The sequence below is a fragment of the Coturnix japonica genome, chromosome 2 (assembly GCF_054131305.1).
Source record: "Coturnix japonica strain WE chromosome 2, WE-NBRP24, whole genome shotgun sequence".
Lineage (NCBI taxonomy): Eukaryota > Metazoa > Chordata > Aves > Galliformes > Phasianidae > Coturnix > Coturnix japonica.
In genome coordinates, this window is record NC_140664.1 from 104,085,010 (window position 1) to 104,102,104 (window position 17,095).

General features: G+C 42.8%; 1 protein-coding gene across 6 annotated transcripts in view; it reads left to right on the forward strand.

Moving 5' to 3' along the window:
• Nucleotides 1-2,043: 2,043 nt before the first annotated feature.
• Nucleotides 2,044-17,095, forward strand: part of SLC4A7 (solute carrier family 4 member 7) — a 78,143-nt gene continuing 63,091 nt past the window's right edge. For all 6 annotated transcript variants that reach the window (XM_015853940.3, XM_032442356.2, XM_085538342.1 and 3 more), the window contains exon 1: nt 2,044-2,222. In XM_015853940.3, the coding sequence (XP_015709426.1) occupies nt 2,175-2,222 (48 nt within the window). In that variant the 5' untranslated portion in view covers nt 2,044-2,174. The remainder of the gene's footprint in view (nt 2,223-17,095) is intronic.

Sequence of the window (17,095 nt, forward strand, 5' to 3'; positions counted from 1 at the left end):
GATTGGGCTGACTTGTGGGGTCACAGTTTATCCTCATTACACCCATGGTTTTTGGTGCAGGATCATTTTCAACAGTCTGAGCTGGAGTGCTGTCAGTCCACCTGTAACTGGACAAGGAAAGGACAGAATGGGTTACAGTTATACTGAAGGTGTGTCACGGCACTTCACAGCATGGTCAGTATTTTTGTGGTGGTTGAGCAAAGTGCTTTACTTTTCTCTCTTGTGCTGTGAACTCTCTGAGTTCAAACTCAGCTGAGGCAATAATCAGGCCACAATCTTGTCTTGAGAAGACTGAATTGCATGCTAAGATTGCTGCCTGTTCAATCAGCTCCACACAGTTTGCCTTCATTTATCTCGTCTGCACAGCTGGGCAGGTATAGCTGGTGGTAATTATATGTTCCTCAAACTACATGTTATGGTGACCTGGTATAGACCCATGTCAAGTCATTCATCAGAAAGCTTCCTCCGAATTGTCTGAGTTGGGAATTCCATCCTCATGCCAGAAGTCCTCCTGTGCCATCCAGCAGTGTGGGCCTGCTGCTCCTTCCAGGCCATCCAGAGGAACCACCAGCTGTTTTATCTCAGGCTGATCCCTACCAGCACCTTTCTGAGAAGCACTGAGAAGTGCTGCTGGTGTTCATGCTCAGGGCCATGTGCTCAGCTGTGGCTGACCTCCAAAGTGTGTGGCCCTTGAGGTTGTGCAATGCCTTGTACTAGTGGCCAGCAGAGGCCTGGTGTGCCTTCACAGCCAGCCCCTGCAGGACCTCCTTTTAATGCTCTCAGTCTGGCGTGGCGTTTGCTGATGTGGGCATTCTGTCCATTTGCTGTTTCTGAAGCTTGTGCTATGACCAGCAGCTCTTTCAGCTCCATCAGAGAGGGACTGTGTGAGACACAGGCTGTCCTGGACCCTGTGACACCTGTGTCAGCCTGCTGTCTGTCACGCTGCATCCCCCCCGATGACATTGTGATCTCTGTGCCTGTCAGCGATCCACTCAGAGTTCAGTGCTTTCAGAAGACAAGTTGGGATCAGGCCTGCAGCAAAAGTCCCGGTTTTCTTCCTGAGATTTCCACATCACACAGAGCTCACGTGCTGTAACAAATTAGCACTAGGCCTGCAGAATCCCTCAGTATATGAGCTGCACTGGATTTGTTCTGTAGCTACGTAGCACCTCTGCTCTCTTGGTGCACGCCAACTTCTTGTGTCTATGGCAGTAGAAATCCATTAACACCTCAGTTCCAAAAGTCCCATACTAACAGAGGCTGCCTCCTGCTAGGCAGGGCTTCAGGGTGAGAAAAGGGGCCCTATCTTACATCTGCTGTAAAAACTGGGGTAGTGGTAGTTATGAGGAGAAGCCCCACAGTGATATGAACACATTAACAAACAGCAAACCCAAAAGAATGGTTCTTCTCCCGTGTGTGCATTCAGTCCAGCACCAGCTGGTTTAGCACTGAGAGCTTTAGAAGAGGGTGTCATCTTTCTGAGGCAGCAAGGTGAAAGTTGTTCCTCTGAGGCAAGTGTAACCAGCTCTTCGTTACTGTCTCAAGTCTCTACAGAGACAGCCACAAGGCAGTAACACCGGTATCAAGGCTTCAGAATGAAAGACTGCTGGAATAGACAAGGGGAAGCAGTACCGTTTTTGGTAGTGACTAAATGATCTCGGCTATATTTAAGAAAAAAAAAAAAAAAAGAGAAAAATAAAATAAAGATTAAGCCCGAGGCAAACACACGAGTGGAAGACGTCAGCTCTACCGGTACAACGCCCCCGAGTCACTCCGGACAGCCCCGAGGCGGCACCGCGGCGGCCACGCGTTTGCTGGCCGGGTGCCGCTCCGCTCCGCGCCGCCCCCTCGCCCCGCCGCGCCCCGCTCCGCCCGGCCTCGCCCGGGCCGCATCGCGCATCCAGCCCCCGGGGGGCCGCGGCGGGCGGGGGCGCCTTCGCGCGAGGCGCCGCTCTCCCTGCCATTGGCTGGCGTTGCCGCCGGCCTCGCGGGGGGAGGGGGCGCGGCGAGGCGGCCTGGGCTCGGCCCCCGGCGCGGCGGAGCAGTCACGGCCGCCCCGTCCCGAGGGTAGCGACGCCGCGTGCCTCCGCCCGGCAGGCAGTAGGGACAGTAGCGCCGGCTCCCGCCCGCCTTCCGCTTCTCGTCCCGCCGCCGGCGAGCTCGGCGGGGCCGCGATGGAAGAGGAGCGGGCTGGCGAGCAGATGAGACCGTTGCTCACCACGGTAACGTGGGGGGGAGCGGGGGCGCGCACAAAGGGCCGCCGCGGGGCCGCGCGGAGTCGGGGGGCCGCGGGCGAGAGGAGGGGGCGGCGGAGACCCGTCGTCCGCTTCCAGCCGCTCGGCGGGGGAAGGCGGAAGCGGCGCCGCCGGTATCGGGCGTTCGGGACGCCCCCGGCCGCGGGGCGGGGGGCCGCAGGTGTGTGCCGCTCGGGTGCCGCTCGCCGGCCTCGTGCGCGGCGCCCTCCGCACCGCATCCCTCTCCCGGGGCAGCGGCAGCCTTTGTTCCGCCGCGAGCGGCCCGGCCCCGGCCCCCGGCCTTTGTGAGGCGCCCGCCGGGCTCGTGTCTCGCTCCTGCCGCCGGTGTTCCTGGCGGCGGGGTGCCCCTCCGCGTGCTGCCGGGCCGGGCGCCATCCCGGCGGGGCGTGGGCCTGGGGGGCTCGCGGGGGCGGATGGAGCGCCGGGGATCGGACTTCTTCCTTCCAGGGCCGGTGGCGAAGCGAAGCAGACATTTGTTGCCTTACTTCCTGTGCTAGTGAAAAATACATGTGGTTCCCCAGTTGTAATTTCCCCTCCCTTCAGATGACTCAAGGTCTGGGTTTTGTTAATGAGCCTCTGTGCCTTTGCTTTGATATCCTCTAAGAGGCCCTTTCCAAAAAGGTGTTGCACAGCAGCGTCTTTTCAGTGCTTGGAGAGGACAGATGTGAGTTCAGTGACACAAAGAAGGCAGTGACGGGCAGAGAAATAGCACACGGGACTGGCCAGTTTTCATCTGCCCACTGCTCTTCAAGGAGAGACTTGAGTCACGTTTGACAAAACCGGCACTTGAATGAAGTGCTGCCTTCCTGTGACATCAGTGTGCTCGATGCCTTTCCTTTGTTGTAACGGAGCTCTGGGAACTCCATCTCGCAAAGGTCCAGGGTGTGCATCTTCTCTGTGTTCTTCTCAGCTCTGTGTGATGGCTTCAGAAATCAAACTAATTGCACATCTCTTAACACTTCTGTAAATCTGTTCCGCATCGTTGCTTCGTCGTCTTGTTGCTGCTGCCAGAATAGCATATTCCAGATTTGTGGCCACTTGTTTAGGGCGAATCCACAGTGAAAGCAAACAGCTGGTGCCTTTAACCATGTTAAAGCTACCTTGCCTCTCTATAGGAGGTACTTCTCAGCTGGCAGTAGAACACTCCTGTCCAGTAGGGAGATATGAGGCTGCATGGAGCCAATTGCAAAGCCTTGGGGCTTCCAGTGCATGAGATTAATGTGAGAGATGCTAATAGTTACCCTCAGGTGAATCCTAATGAAAAGAGGATTACAGACTTCATGAAAGTCAATGTGCCCCAGCACATCTTTGTCAGGCCCAGCAGGAGTCACTTAGACTCTGTTGTACCAGAAATTAAGGAGGAGCTTTCGGGTCAGCCACATGAGCTGCTGTTCTATGGCAGTTACTTTTCATGTAGAACATGAGAAAAGAGGTGTTCAGAGGAGTGGTCCAGGATGGGTTCTGTGTATCAGCAGAAATTAGGCAGAGGCTGGTGTTGTTGCAGAGGGGTATTTGGGAGGTGACTGCAATTGAGACTGAGTGAAATGTTCAGAAAGGTGGTGAGAGGAGGACAGAAAGATTGATAAGAGGTAGGAAAAAAAGGAATTTCTAGGGATGCCTGATGTAGCTCGTGGCTTAAAGAAAGAACAGGACATACACTGATCTTTTAGCAGTTACCTAGTATAGTAACACAGGACTTGTGATTTTTCTTTGTGAGAAGTAAGAATATATAGAATCACTAAAGTTGGAAAAGGCCTCTAAGAGCATCTATTCCAATTGTCAACCCATCATTACCATGCGCACTAAACTGTGTTCCTAATACATACTTGGAAGCTTTAGTGTAACACTACTGAATCCCAAATGTGAGTGCTTTTGACAGTACAGCTTAGTTTTCTAATCCTGTGCCTCTGTTACTGCTGCTAGCAGAGCTTGCTGAAACTGCTCACACGTGCAAGGCTTTGTAAGGAATAAACATCTCTGAAAGGTGACAGAAACTCTGTAGGAAGTGTGAATCAAGTGCTGGGTCTTAGAAATGCAGAAGCACAATCTAACAAGTTGTTCCTTCTGTTTCTTTCCTCTGCTACTTTTTGATAAGTTATTTGCTTAGATAAAAGGCAACTTTGGTGTTTCTTGGCTGGAGGAGCACCTCTGTCAATCAACCCCCATCCCTCCCATGGGACTTTTTTCATCAGCAGCATAAAACACCTTTTAACCTCACTCATTTTATGTTACAGGTCCAGTCCTAAAGGTGAGAATCACCATGTCCCGAGGGTAGCATGATATTGGTACTTTGAGAAGATGGCATGGTGACAATGTGTATACAAGAGGTGAAGGCAAAACAAATTCCTGCTGTTAGTTACTATGACCAGAGAGAAACTGATGGTCAGAATATCTGGTAGGAATAGGAAATACAACAGGAAAAAGATAAGCAAATTAATGAATCCAAAGTTCTTTCATACTTTACATACAGTAAGCTGCTCCGCTCCCCTCTCTTCATTGTTATTGGAAAAGACTCACTGAAGGGCAATAGGATGAAATAGGTCTTAGATGAGAGCTGACTGAACAGGCTAAGGCTTGTCAGTCTTGTAGAGATAACTTGGAGATGGGACAATGGTATATTGAGGCTTTGTAAAGTTACTGTGGAGAAAGCAGATGGAGGAGGAAGAGAGGCATGCAGTGTTAAATGAAGCCAACGGGAGCTTGGTTCAGAGCAAACAAAAGGAGGTGGTTCTTCACACAGCATAGGGATTTTACAAGTAAGCTTTCTATGTGATTTTTATACAAGATTTTGTGGACTGAAGGGCAGCAGGCTAAAAGTAAAAAATGTGGGAACTTTTTTTGCTCAAGTGTTTGATTGTGACCCCTTTATGATATGCGTGATGCACTAAGTGGTAGACCATGCATGGCAAATCAGTTTTGATCACTAGTCTACTGTATATTATGATAAAACTGTAAGTGTCTCCTGTTGGAGTAGCTTTTCTTTCTGGCTTTCCATGACATGATGGCATGACAGAATGTGGTCTGCTTTCACATTTCTCTGCTTTTCCTGAAGTGACTGTGTGATTGGCTACTACCTTTACTTTTCAGCAGCTCTATATGTGTATCATCAGGTGGGTTTTAGACTTTACTGTTCAACAGTGATCATGTTTCAATGGCAGCTTCAGGCTTTCAGTTTAGGCTTCGCTTGAGCACTTATGAGATACAGCTCACTTCACCAACATAATCACTGCAGTGGAGTCTGCCCATTCCTTTATCCCAGTGCTCTTTTTTAGTGCAACAAGGCAGTGTTTCTTACTCTGACTTTTCTCATCTGTGATAGAACCCTTGAAGGCTTAGAGCATTATAGGATAATAAAAATCAGAGTCTCTTAAAATAAAAAGTATACACAAATTGATGAAAATTCTCCTGTCAGAATCTGCTGTTAACTACAATTCTGCAGTTTAATAATAGAAATGGAAACTGTGTTTCCAAGAAAAACCTTAGATACATTTCTGTGAATGTGTTTTAGGGAGAACCAGGTGTTTGGTGGCAGTTAGATTGGAGTATGTAGCTTTGGAAACAAGTTTAAGTGCAGTTAATACATTTCAGATGACCCAGTAACTTTGTCTTACTGGGTAGTAGTTGAAACAGTTTCTTTTGAAAAGTGTTCAAAGTTTCAGTTTCCATAGGTGGTTCTTTATGCGTAAGAACACGTCACCTGTACAGTGAAACAAACTCTGATGGGATTAACTGCTTCATATCTTTACACGTGTCTTGTATGACTGTTTTACAAATGAGCTGCTGCAGAAGTTTTCTCTTGGTGTGACTGCTAGTCTTCTCGTTTGACATGTGGCTTTTGTGATGTTAAGTCAAATGACATGTCTCTGGAGAATATCATGCTGGTAGATTTACATTTTTTTTTTTTTTTTTCATATTAACACAGCTGGAGATGGTGCTTTCTCTTTATGGCTAGACGAGGGTAACTGAGGGCATGTCTGTGCTGCATAACTGAGCACAGTGAGGGAAACTCTCCTCCCCCCAGTCTGTGGCATCTGGTTGAGCACATGCTCTCCAGGAGTTAAACCAGTACTATTACCCTGACGTGGTGATGTCCCTGCTAAATAACCCTGGCCAGAAGGAGTGTTGCTGGTCTGATGACCTTCCTGATTTGGGGTCTCTGGCTTTAATAGACAGACTGCTTTTCTGTATCATGTTTGGATGTTCTAGGTTTGGTTAAAGTGTGTACCTTGGACAGCTTGCACCGCATGGGCCTGTAGGCAATACTTGTGATTGCTTCTGACTTAGGAGTGCTGTAAGCTGCTATTACCTATATATGCTGTCAGCCTTTTTGTGTTCTTAGAAAGTCGCCTATGGCTGCCCCAGACTTGAGAGCTTTCATTAGGCTTAATTGCTGTAGATTTAATTTGTTGTCAGAGATGAGCTGCGGAGTAGAGCAAGTGTAATATCCACCGGACTGAGACATTGTCTCGGGTTTGGTATAGCATATTCTGAAATGGTAAAGTTTAGGAACATCTACATTTCACAGTATTTACTAAAGTTAAGGTAGTTGAATAGCTAATATTTTGAAATAATAATGTGAATGAATAGGGAGCTTCAAATAAAGGTTCTATAAATCAGCAGGTTGAGAAGTGCACCACCCTTTATATCACTAGATGTCTGAATGCAAAGATGAGTATTGATTCTTTGACTCAATTCACAGTTAGGAGGAGGTAGAATGATTAAAATACTAGTTTTAAAGAGTGCAGTGTTTGCATTTAAAACAAACAAAAGTCAATCCTGGTATCTTAGAATCTCTTTTTTGTTACTGGCAGTAAACATCAATTATGCAAGCATCCCAAATCTACCTTGTCAGCATATCTCAATGGTTATTAGAAGGGATTATCTGTTCAAGAGTCTGTGTTAGTGCTTGGCACTCTCTGAGTTTGTGTTTCATAGGCAATTAAAACTTGCTGTTTCTGGGGCAAAAGAAATGTGTATTTTAACCACTAGATGGAGCCATTTTATTTGCATATCAACATTCTTATTTATATATGCTGAAAAAACTTTATCTTTTTAAGTCTCCTCAGTCATTTTGTATTTTAAGGGTGGGTAAAAGAGGGTGAATGTTTGTGTTCTGTGAGTATTACATTTATCTTTGTAAATGACCCACTCTAATGTGTAGAGCCCTACAGCTTTTGTACACCTTGTGGTATCTGAAATAACATTTCAGAATATTGATCCATATTATTGTATCTCTCAGGCTGGATGCTTTTGTGACTTCTGAGCAGGAAGGGCAGCTAGAACTGAGACACTGTTTTTCCTACTCCAGTGCTTTAACTAAACTGACTCAAAACTATGCAGTGGATTGGTTGTCCTGTTTGGATATATTGGCACAAGTTGTCTTACTCATTTTGGCAGTGATAAAGTTCTCCATAACATTAAAAACAACACCTTGGTTTACTAGTTCTAGCAAGTCTCATTTTAGCAGAAACATTTCAAATGTTGTATTTGTTGCCTTGCCTCCTACCTTCCTTCAGCAACTGCTTCTCTAAAACGTATGGTTTTCTTAGGGTTTGACTCTTTGACCCTGCTGGTGAAGTAACCTGTGTCTAAACTGCATTGATATTTAGCAGTGTTACCTGATAGGCCTTCAATTTCCCCAGCTCTTTCAAGTCTTCTGTTCTGAATGCTCTTCTTAGTGAACAATGACTAGGAAAAAAAAAAGAATCTCTACCCCACGTTCATTTATGTGCTGGGCTGATTCTTTTGTATTTTCCGTGACTAATGTCTACTAAACATATGCTGGCTGTGTCTTGGTTTGGATCTGTTTTTGGGTGAGGAATAAGACTGTCAAGTGGTTGTAAAATACTTGGGTTATGGTAAAGATAATGCTAGAAGTTTTGCCCTTGTGGAGAAAGCTGAGATTTTGTTTCAACAAAAGTACCACTTCTTGATACTACAACCGTTTCATTAGCAGAGTTATTGTGTAATGTGAGAATTTCTAATCAGGCTGTCTTGGTGGTTTATGTCTGTTATCAAAGAACAGAAAGAAGTTAAAGTAAACTTTATTTATTAGAGAGAAATTTCAGTGGAATCTCATTTGGTGTCCATTTCTGGAGCGGGACAACTTCCCAAACCAAAATTTCTGTTGCTTTTTGAAGACCTTCAGGCTGATGTGTTCTGGATCTCAAAAGTGATACTGAGCTGAAGCACATGTGATTTTTTTTTTTCTTTAACTTTTTTTTTTCTTTTTCTTTCTTTCACACAAGGTTATGAGTGAACGAGTACAGCTAAGAAAGGGTTTCTATTGCTAACCGATCAGACTCAGTTGACATTTAGCTCCAAGTCTTCAGATATTCTTTTATCTTTGTAAGAATAGGATGTATTGCAGATGCTAATGGCCATAAAACCTTCCTGTACAGACTAATTTTCTGCTTCTGTTCTATAACTTCTGTTAAAAAAAAAAAATAAAAAAAAATTAAAAAGTTTCCTTACTGCCTTCCACATCTGTTGCTTCAACTAGTTTCAACTTCTAAATAACTACTAGTTTCAGCTCTACTTTAGCTTGTTTAATTCTACCCCTGCACAGCTGGGTGTCTGTATTCCTCCAGTTTCCACCTTTCATACTCTGTTTTCACATTTGAACTCTGTCGTAAGTTGCCTTTTCTTGCATGCCATCCCATTTTCACGCCCACGTAACTTCCTATAGGTTGAATTCTGCTCTCCTGTTAATCATCTTCCCAGCCTGGCTTTCTTCAGAGCCTGCATCCATCTGTTGTTGCACTACATCCACGTTAGCTGTTCCAGCGTAACTCTGTAATTCCAGTGAGGCTCTAACTCTGACTTGTAAGTCTGCCTATTACTTCCCATGCTTTGTGTGTTTGTGTGCAAACACTTGAGATGAGAGTTCAGGTATGCATCCATCACAAAGTGAATGAGTGCCTTTTCTGTTAGGGATTCTCCATGTCTTCACTGAAGTCTGACAACTTTTCATCACCAAGCTCTATTTACAGGATGGGTGGCAAAGATGCTCTTGCCCCACTTCATGAGGTAGATCCTTGATCCTGAAAAGAAGCTGGCCATAGAAATGAAAGCTCTGTTGGAAATACCATGTGGATGCATGCAGTATACCATGAGCCTTCTGCTTCTCCATGGAAGGACTGAATATGCCACCTGGGCCTTTGCTCCCTTGCTTGGGGAGATGCTATTTAGGCTAGATTCACTCAACAATAATTATTTGGTTTTTTTTTTTTTTTTTTTTTTTTTTTTTGGAAGTATTGCTGGTGACTACATGGGTAAGTAGCAAAGGGTGCTATTTTGAGAGCTGGATAAGCCTTGACAATCTTTCCAAAACATCTTAGATCCCAACATCCAGCAAGAAGCAGACCTGCAAGGACTTGCTGTTGATCTTTAACTGTGTGTGCATGGTGTCATCCCATCCTGCATTTACTTCATCTCCCACAAATGAGGCTGCTGCTATACAAACCCCTGGGGAGGAGCACCTACTGCTCCTGGCAGTGCAGCATCTGGATAGTGACATTCTAAGAGGAATATTTTCTGTGAGGAATGGGTGCTCCAGCTTATGGTAGGGATTTTGCCAGGCAGCAAGTTTTAGGCCACTTGGTGACATCTGATAGGTACCTCTGTTCGTAAATAAATAAATATTTTTTAATGGGCTCATTGAGGGACAACCCAACAAAACTTCATTTTTTTTTTTTTTTTTTTTTTCTCCCAGGTCACATATTCATAGTGATACACATTTATTGGCTTTACCTTGAAATATTTAATGAGGTATTTGTTAAATGCTGTCACATAGGGGAACGAGAATTTTTGTTACTTTCTTCTCCTCTATAATGTCTGTAGCTCTAATTTGTCACAGGTGGAAACTTCAGTACTGCTTCTGTCTCTAGAAAGAATGCTTAAAATAAGGATGTCCTTTTTGGATACATCATCTTCTTGCTGTGTTGGTTGCAAGTGTAACTTGTTTCACTTAACACCTCAAGCTCTTTGGACTATGGTCTGTATCTATAATCTTTTAGATTACTTTGTTGTTTTTGTTTGTAGTTTCTACAGGATGCGGTGGAATAAAATCAGATCACAATCATATCAGTCCTCAAATAAGAAATATTTTGGTTTTTACACTGTGTCAGACAAGGAAATTTCAGACCTGGGGAATTCTGGTTCAGTTGTTTGAACAGGAGTGTAGCACTAAACATCTGGTTATGCTCATACAACATTTGGAAGTTTTATTTTTGCACAGATTCTTATAGCTGTAATAATATCTGCTCAGAATTACCTACTTGCAGTCTTACTGTTCATTCAGGAGAGGTGTGTTGTACTTGTAAAGTTTTGTATTCTGACTTATCACTGCTATCAAGTTATACTGTGTAAAATGCTCTGATAAGTGCATTGCCTCTACTGTACGTAGAATTACAGAATCATAAGGGTTGGAAAGGACCTCTGAAGATCATCTAGCCCAGCGGGTTGCACAGGCAAGTTTTGAGCATCTCCAGAGGACACTCACAGCTGTTCCACTCTGTCACCTTCACAGTAAAGAAGGTTTCCTCAGTTCTCATAACTTTCCTCAGTTCCAGTTTGTGCCCATTGGCCCTTGTTCTGTCACTGGGCACTGCTACAAAGAGATTGGCCTCACCTGCTTGACCCCCATCCACTGGGTATTTATAAGCACTGGTAGGATCCCCCTTCAGTCTCCTTTTCTGTCTGACAGTCCCAGGTCTCACTGTGGTTCCTCATAAAGGAGCTTCTTAGGCCTCTCGTCTTTGTTGCCCTGTATGTATGAGTTGAGTACACGTATGGGTTGAGAACTGGGCATTCTTTGGTTGTTATCCCAGAACTCGCTTAATTCTGTTCACAAGCTTCATATTTATTTATAGGTAAAATAAGTTAATGTTCTGTTTTCTAGAAGATCTGGGAGATGCTGTGGTTGCTGATGGTTGTTGCGGGTGTTGTTGGGGCAATCGCTTCCATGCTTCTGCCTTCCAAGTTGAAAAGTTAGGAAGCTTGAAGTCTGTGGAGTTTACAAATCTTGAAAAACAAAGTAATGGAAGCCTAATTAAGAACGAAGTAGGAAGTAATATGAATGTGTGGAATTGAAAGTGGTGTTGTGAAATCAGGTGAAAGCTGTTCTGTATACCTAACTTCTTAAGCAGCTGTGACATTTACCCTGGGAGGTTAAGGGTGGTTTGAGGCATTTCAGGAGCCTGAGTTTCTCCATTGTGAGCCTGAATGCAAACAAACAAAAACAAAGCAAAACCACTCCTGGTTTCGTGCAGGATCCCGATCTACTACTAGCATTGATTTTTCTTTCTTGATTATCTCTTCCATATAGCTTCTGTAACAGTCATTCTTGCTTCCATTACAGTTGAAAAGATACTGCTACTTTTAATTCTGATGTGTGTTTTGCCAGTTACTGTGTAGCTACATTGAAACTCTCGTCTCTGTGATGTTTGGTATTTCACTTGGACACAACTGTAGCTACTGAGAGATGTTGTCCTGCCCTTACTAAACTGCCAGGCTCTGTTTTTCAGGTGTATTCTCTCAGAGGTTTCTTTTTTGTCTTTTCAGAGGGGTGGTGTGTGTTTGCTTTGAGACTCAGATGGTTTGTCTTTATGTAATCTCCAAAGTCTATTAAAATAAGCTTAAAAAGAGCAGTGGGAATTTTTTTCTTTTTTTGTTAATATGAAGATGATGAATATGTTCATGAGAGAAGAAAGCTGTTGGATCACAAGGTTACAAATTACCTCCTCAGTGCTGCTCTGGAACAAATCAAGAATGTATTACACATCTGTGGGTTCTTTGACTGATTCGTGAAGTCAAAGGGCTGATTGCACGTTCTTTAATTAGCTTGTTGAACAATAAGGTGGGATTATTGTTTAGACTATAACTAGATTTATTACTTCTTTGTTTCTTAAAAAAAAAAAAAAAAAAAAAAAAAGACTTAAAGATTATCCTTAAACTGTTTGTTTTAGGGATAGTGTGTTTGGCATGTTTTTTTTTCCTCTTTGGCTTGTACCTCACTATTGTGAGGATATACTACTGTGCGTGTGTTTATTTTGAGTGTAAGCATACGCGCTTCTTTAACACGTCAAACATACTTCAAGACAGACCTAGTGTACGAAAAAGGAAGTGAGAAACTTTGTAGTGAATAGCCGCAGTTGGTATTGCTGTTGATGGTAAATTTCTTCTTTTTCTGTTTGTCAAATAAGTACACTCCACCAGCCGTGCATTTTAAAACTGTTTATATAAAAACAAGCAGATAGCATCAGATGATTGTTATGACTCACTTAAGGAAGTGATAAAACACAAGAGCAGCAGCAGTCTTTTCCTTTTTCAACTTGATTTTATTAACATTTCTGGGCTTGCCTGCTATTGTCAGTTACCAAAAAGGAATTTAAGCAGACATACATTTTTGTCATTAATATTTGCTTGATTTGCAAATAGTTATATGATGATAGGGTGGAAAGACATTTTTTTCAGCTTAAATTAAGTGTTCATAAGAATTGCTGGAAAGCCACATTGTAAATACAAGGAAAATTATTAACACTTTTTTTTTTGGTGCAAATTCTTGAGCTTTCAAAACTGCCATTGTACACCTGTCAAAAAGAGGAAGAATATCAGCCAGTTTTTTTTTCTTGGCATCAGTCTTGCCGTCTAACTGCTGATGCTATGTAAAGAGATTATGATTTAAATTCTTTAAAAATATAACCAGTTTCAATTTGATGTACTTATTTTGTTAGGTAGTCTGCTATATTACCTGTGCTTTTACTGTAACATACAACCGTATATGTATGTATGAGGAAGATAAATACTCTTGAGTCTTGCTTTATGCTCAGATATGTCCAGGTAGTGCTTCAGCTGAAGATTGCTTTATTCAGAAATTGAGAGTTCTTTACATTAAAGTTACTAGGGTGAGCATTAATTTAAACTATGTGAAACTACAGATTCAGGTGTTCAGAACAGTGGACCCAAAAGGGTTTAAGTAAACGTCTGATCTCCAAGAAAGAGTGCAAATAAAATATTGACAGAATTCTAGCTTTGTCTATTTATTTATTTATTTTAAGGGATAACACCTTGCCCAAGTGACTTTCAACCATTCATTTGGCATGCTTAAATGTACTTAAATCGGGGATCCATTTGTAGACAATTAATTTTGAAGCTTTTCTAACTGAGCTTTTGTATAATGTGTTTTTGCTTGGCAGGTATCCAGTTGGTTTGCAGTTGAGAAATAAGATGGCAGTATTCTATGGGGTGTTAACAAACTGTGCTAGTCTGAGATTTTTAGTTCTTGAGCATGTGTGTGTTACTTCTGCTGTGAGGAAGACCTAAGTGAAAGGCAAAATACAAACAAGGAGCCAAAGAAACTTCATATGCCTCAAACCAAAGAAAATATATACTACTTGTATGCTGAGTTTTGAATAAGCTAGAAGTTTGTTAGATGTCTCAAACTGACTACTAGTTCTGCTTTTCCTTACAGTTCTCTAGCTTAAAGCAAGCCAAAACAAGTTTTCCCCATCTACTTAATGAGAATAATGTGTCAATTTTGAGGATATATTAAATAAGTGAATCCCACATCCCAGTTATAAAGGCATAGTAATGATGAATAGCTTCAAACTGTAACAGAAGAAAAAAAATTGTTAGTTATAGTCAGCCTGTGCTAATCCTAAATCTATTAATGTATAGTTAGTGATATCTGCTGTAAAGTGGTTGTTTATGGTTCCATTTTCCTACTATTCCCTAACACTTGATCTAATTCTTTCTTTACATTGAGGAACAACTCAGTGCTGAACCCTCAGCAGTATTGGCAGCCTTGCTGGAAAGATGTAATTCGTAGTATGGACTCTCTGAGGTCTCTTGGCTACACAATGCATTCTCTCTGTGTTAGCTAGTCTGTATGTACCAGGCTAGTTGTTTGATTGAGTTGGGCCTGTACATTTTAAAATAAAGAAAAACAAGGGATTTCATTGTGCTTTTCTTGTTGATGATGGTGCAACTCATCATAACTTATTTTGATTGTGGAACATTAGCTAATCTGAATACAGAAAATAATGTAGAACATGATGTTTTGCTAAATAGGGTGATTAATTTGTCTCTGTTACAGCTGGTGGTTTGTTATATGGCAAGATATTTACTTTGTTTGCACTATGGTACTGGTGGCCCAGGAGTGAGTATGAAGTACCTGTCCTGGAGACTGTGTAAGATGAGAATTTGTATGCTAACAGTAGCTATTAGACCAGGTGGACTTCCAGGTAATACAGTTCTTCTGTGTGTACAAGGCGTGAATGTTTACCTGCTTGTCCATATCAAGCAGCTATGTGGTTGAGTTTCCTGTGGGGGAGAGGGAGGAGAATAGGCCAAGACTTCAAAATTACATAGTGAAGGTTAATACACTCACAGGTAATTAACTTCAAGTTCTTGACAAGAAGCTTTTTTTTCTTGATCTTTTTTTTTTTTTTTTTTTTTTTTTTTTTTCCCTTTGCCAGCTATACTTGGAAAAGGTCTGTAAGAGTTTGATAACCACTGGTTAGGTGGATCAGGTCAAGTGATTGGAGCTGCAGTCTAATCTGTTGCCATAAGAGGCTACTGCAATTAGGAGAAAGTCACAAGTGCCGTTTCCAGGTGCTGGGGGAAGCCAGAGCCAGACTGAACTTGGTGGCAGCAGGGACACCAGGGAATCAGGCAAATGTGTACCTGTTTTCAGAAATGGCTGCTAGCAAAAGATATCACTGTCTCTAGACATAAGTTTGTTTTAGATGCTGTAGAAGTGACAAGAGATCTAAACAACAGCAGTGCAGGTGTCAGAGCTGGGACAGGTGCAGTGGAAGCTGCAGGGAGCCCAAGCTGGGTCCTGGCTGTGGAAGGCAGCAGAACTGAGTGCATGGGGAAGTGACAAAAGGGATATCTACATTTGTATTCATTCTTGTTTCAAGGAGTGTGATGTATGTGTACAGCATGTGTGAGCTTTCGCTTAAGAATAAATAACACATACTTCCAAGATGAGATATTGGGACTTGTGACTTTTAATTGCTACTATTTGTTTTGAAGACTTGAAGATCACGAAGATATGTAGTGATATAGTGCAAGAGTGTGCATATAAAGGCAACATTATGGTATGGAAAACCTGTTTCTTGCTTCAGTTGTTTGGCAGTATATAACAGGCTTGGGGTGAAGATGGGAGAAACTGCCTTTCTTGTCTTAAATGTCACTACAAAAATATAAAAATCAATTATATGTATATAAAATGTGCAAATCTACTGCTTTGCTAACAGACCACTCATTGTTCTGGGCTCCCCAGTGCAAAAAAGACGAATGTCTCCTGGAAAGAGTCCAGCAGAGGGCCACAAAGATGATAAAGGGCCTGGAGTACCTCTCTTATAAGGGAAGGCTGAGCACTTTGGGTCTGTTCAGCCTTGGGCAAAGACAACTCAGAGGGGATGTGATCAATGTCTATCGGTATCTCAGGTGTGGGAGGCAAAGGGACAAGGTCAGACACTTCAGTAGTGTGTAGTGATAGGACAAGGTGAAATGGCCACAAGCTGGAGCATAGGAAGTTCTGCACAGATGTAAGAACTTCTTCACAGTAAGGATGATGGAGCACTGGGACAGGCTACCCAGGGAGGTTGTGGAGTCTCCTTCCTTGGAGATATTCAAGATTTGCCTGGATGTCTACCTTTGCAACCTGGTCTAGGGAGCCTGCTTTGGCAGGGGGTTTGGGCTCAATGATCTCTAGAGGTTCTTTCTGATCCCTACAATTCTCTGATTCTGTGATCAACATCTTCTGAATCTGTTAGTATTCCTGAAGTGAAGTACAGGGGGGAATATGAGGGAACAAATTGAGGAACTGCTTTCAATCTTCTGTTGCTTGTATGGGAAAAATTAAGACAATGATCAAGGAATTTGTGAAAAGTGGTATTTGGTGATGGTGAGCTTGTGTGTGTCCTGTGGCTGTTCATGGCCAGGTTGCTTCCCAAGGGTTCTGCAGGAAATTCACATGTAGCAGCTAGGAACAGAAGTAAGTTATTGAGTATACCTTGGCAAGGGATACTTTCTTACTTTTCGTACTTACGTTTGTTTTGGTTTCCAGCTTTGGCACAAAATATCTAATGCTTTTCTTTGTGAAAAAAACTTTGGCTTTTATCCATAGCCTGTTCTGTTGAAAGATGGCCTCAAAGGAATTGGATTGTCACTGAGCGTACTGTTCTGTGTGAGCAGTGAATCTGTATGCAGTGATGTGGAAAGAGTCCTATGGAATGTCTCTCCTTGCAAATAGTTTGGGATGCCAGAGAAATTGGTGTTTTTTCCACATACCTGCAAGGTTCGACAGTGACTTGTGTTGCAGCAGCGGAGAGTTTCCCTTGGTGGCTACAGACAAGTGCCCCTCTGTTGGAGTTGGAAAGAGGGTGCTTGCAGCTCTACTTAGGTGTTGCGTACTGCTTTGTATATATTTAAACACTGAGTTCTTTCAAGCTGTATAGTATTACCATGTTACTCTGCTGGTTCACTTTCAAATAGGTTACTAAGTTTTTAGTGAAGTGCCTGCTTTATTTCTTTAGTAATTAGATAGAGACCCACAGCAGCTTTCCAGTGGCCTGATTTTAAATAGATAGAAATGAAAACTGAACTGTAAATGATCTCCTGGATGTAAACTTTTCTTCTTCTTCAAAGTTTTGGTTTTCCTGGTTTGTGCTATCTTTATTACTGAAGAAAGTGTTTCTATACCCCTGGGATCCCAATGAATCAGTTTAGTTAGGAGAAAAATCAGAAATATACAAAATTAATCCTGTTTTCCCTTTGTCTTTAGTATGCGTAGCAGTCACACATTGTGGCTGTCGTCAGTGGTGGAG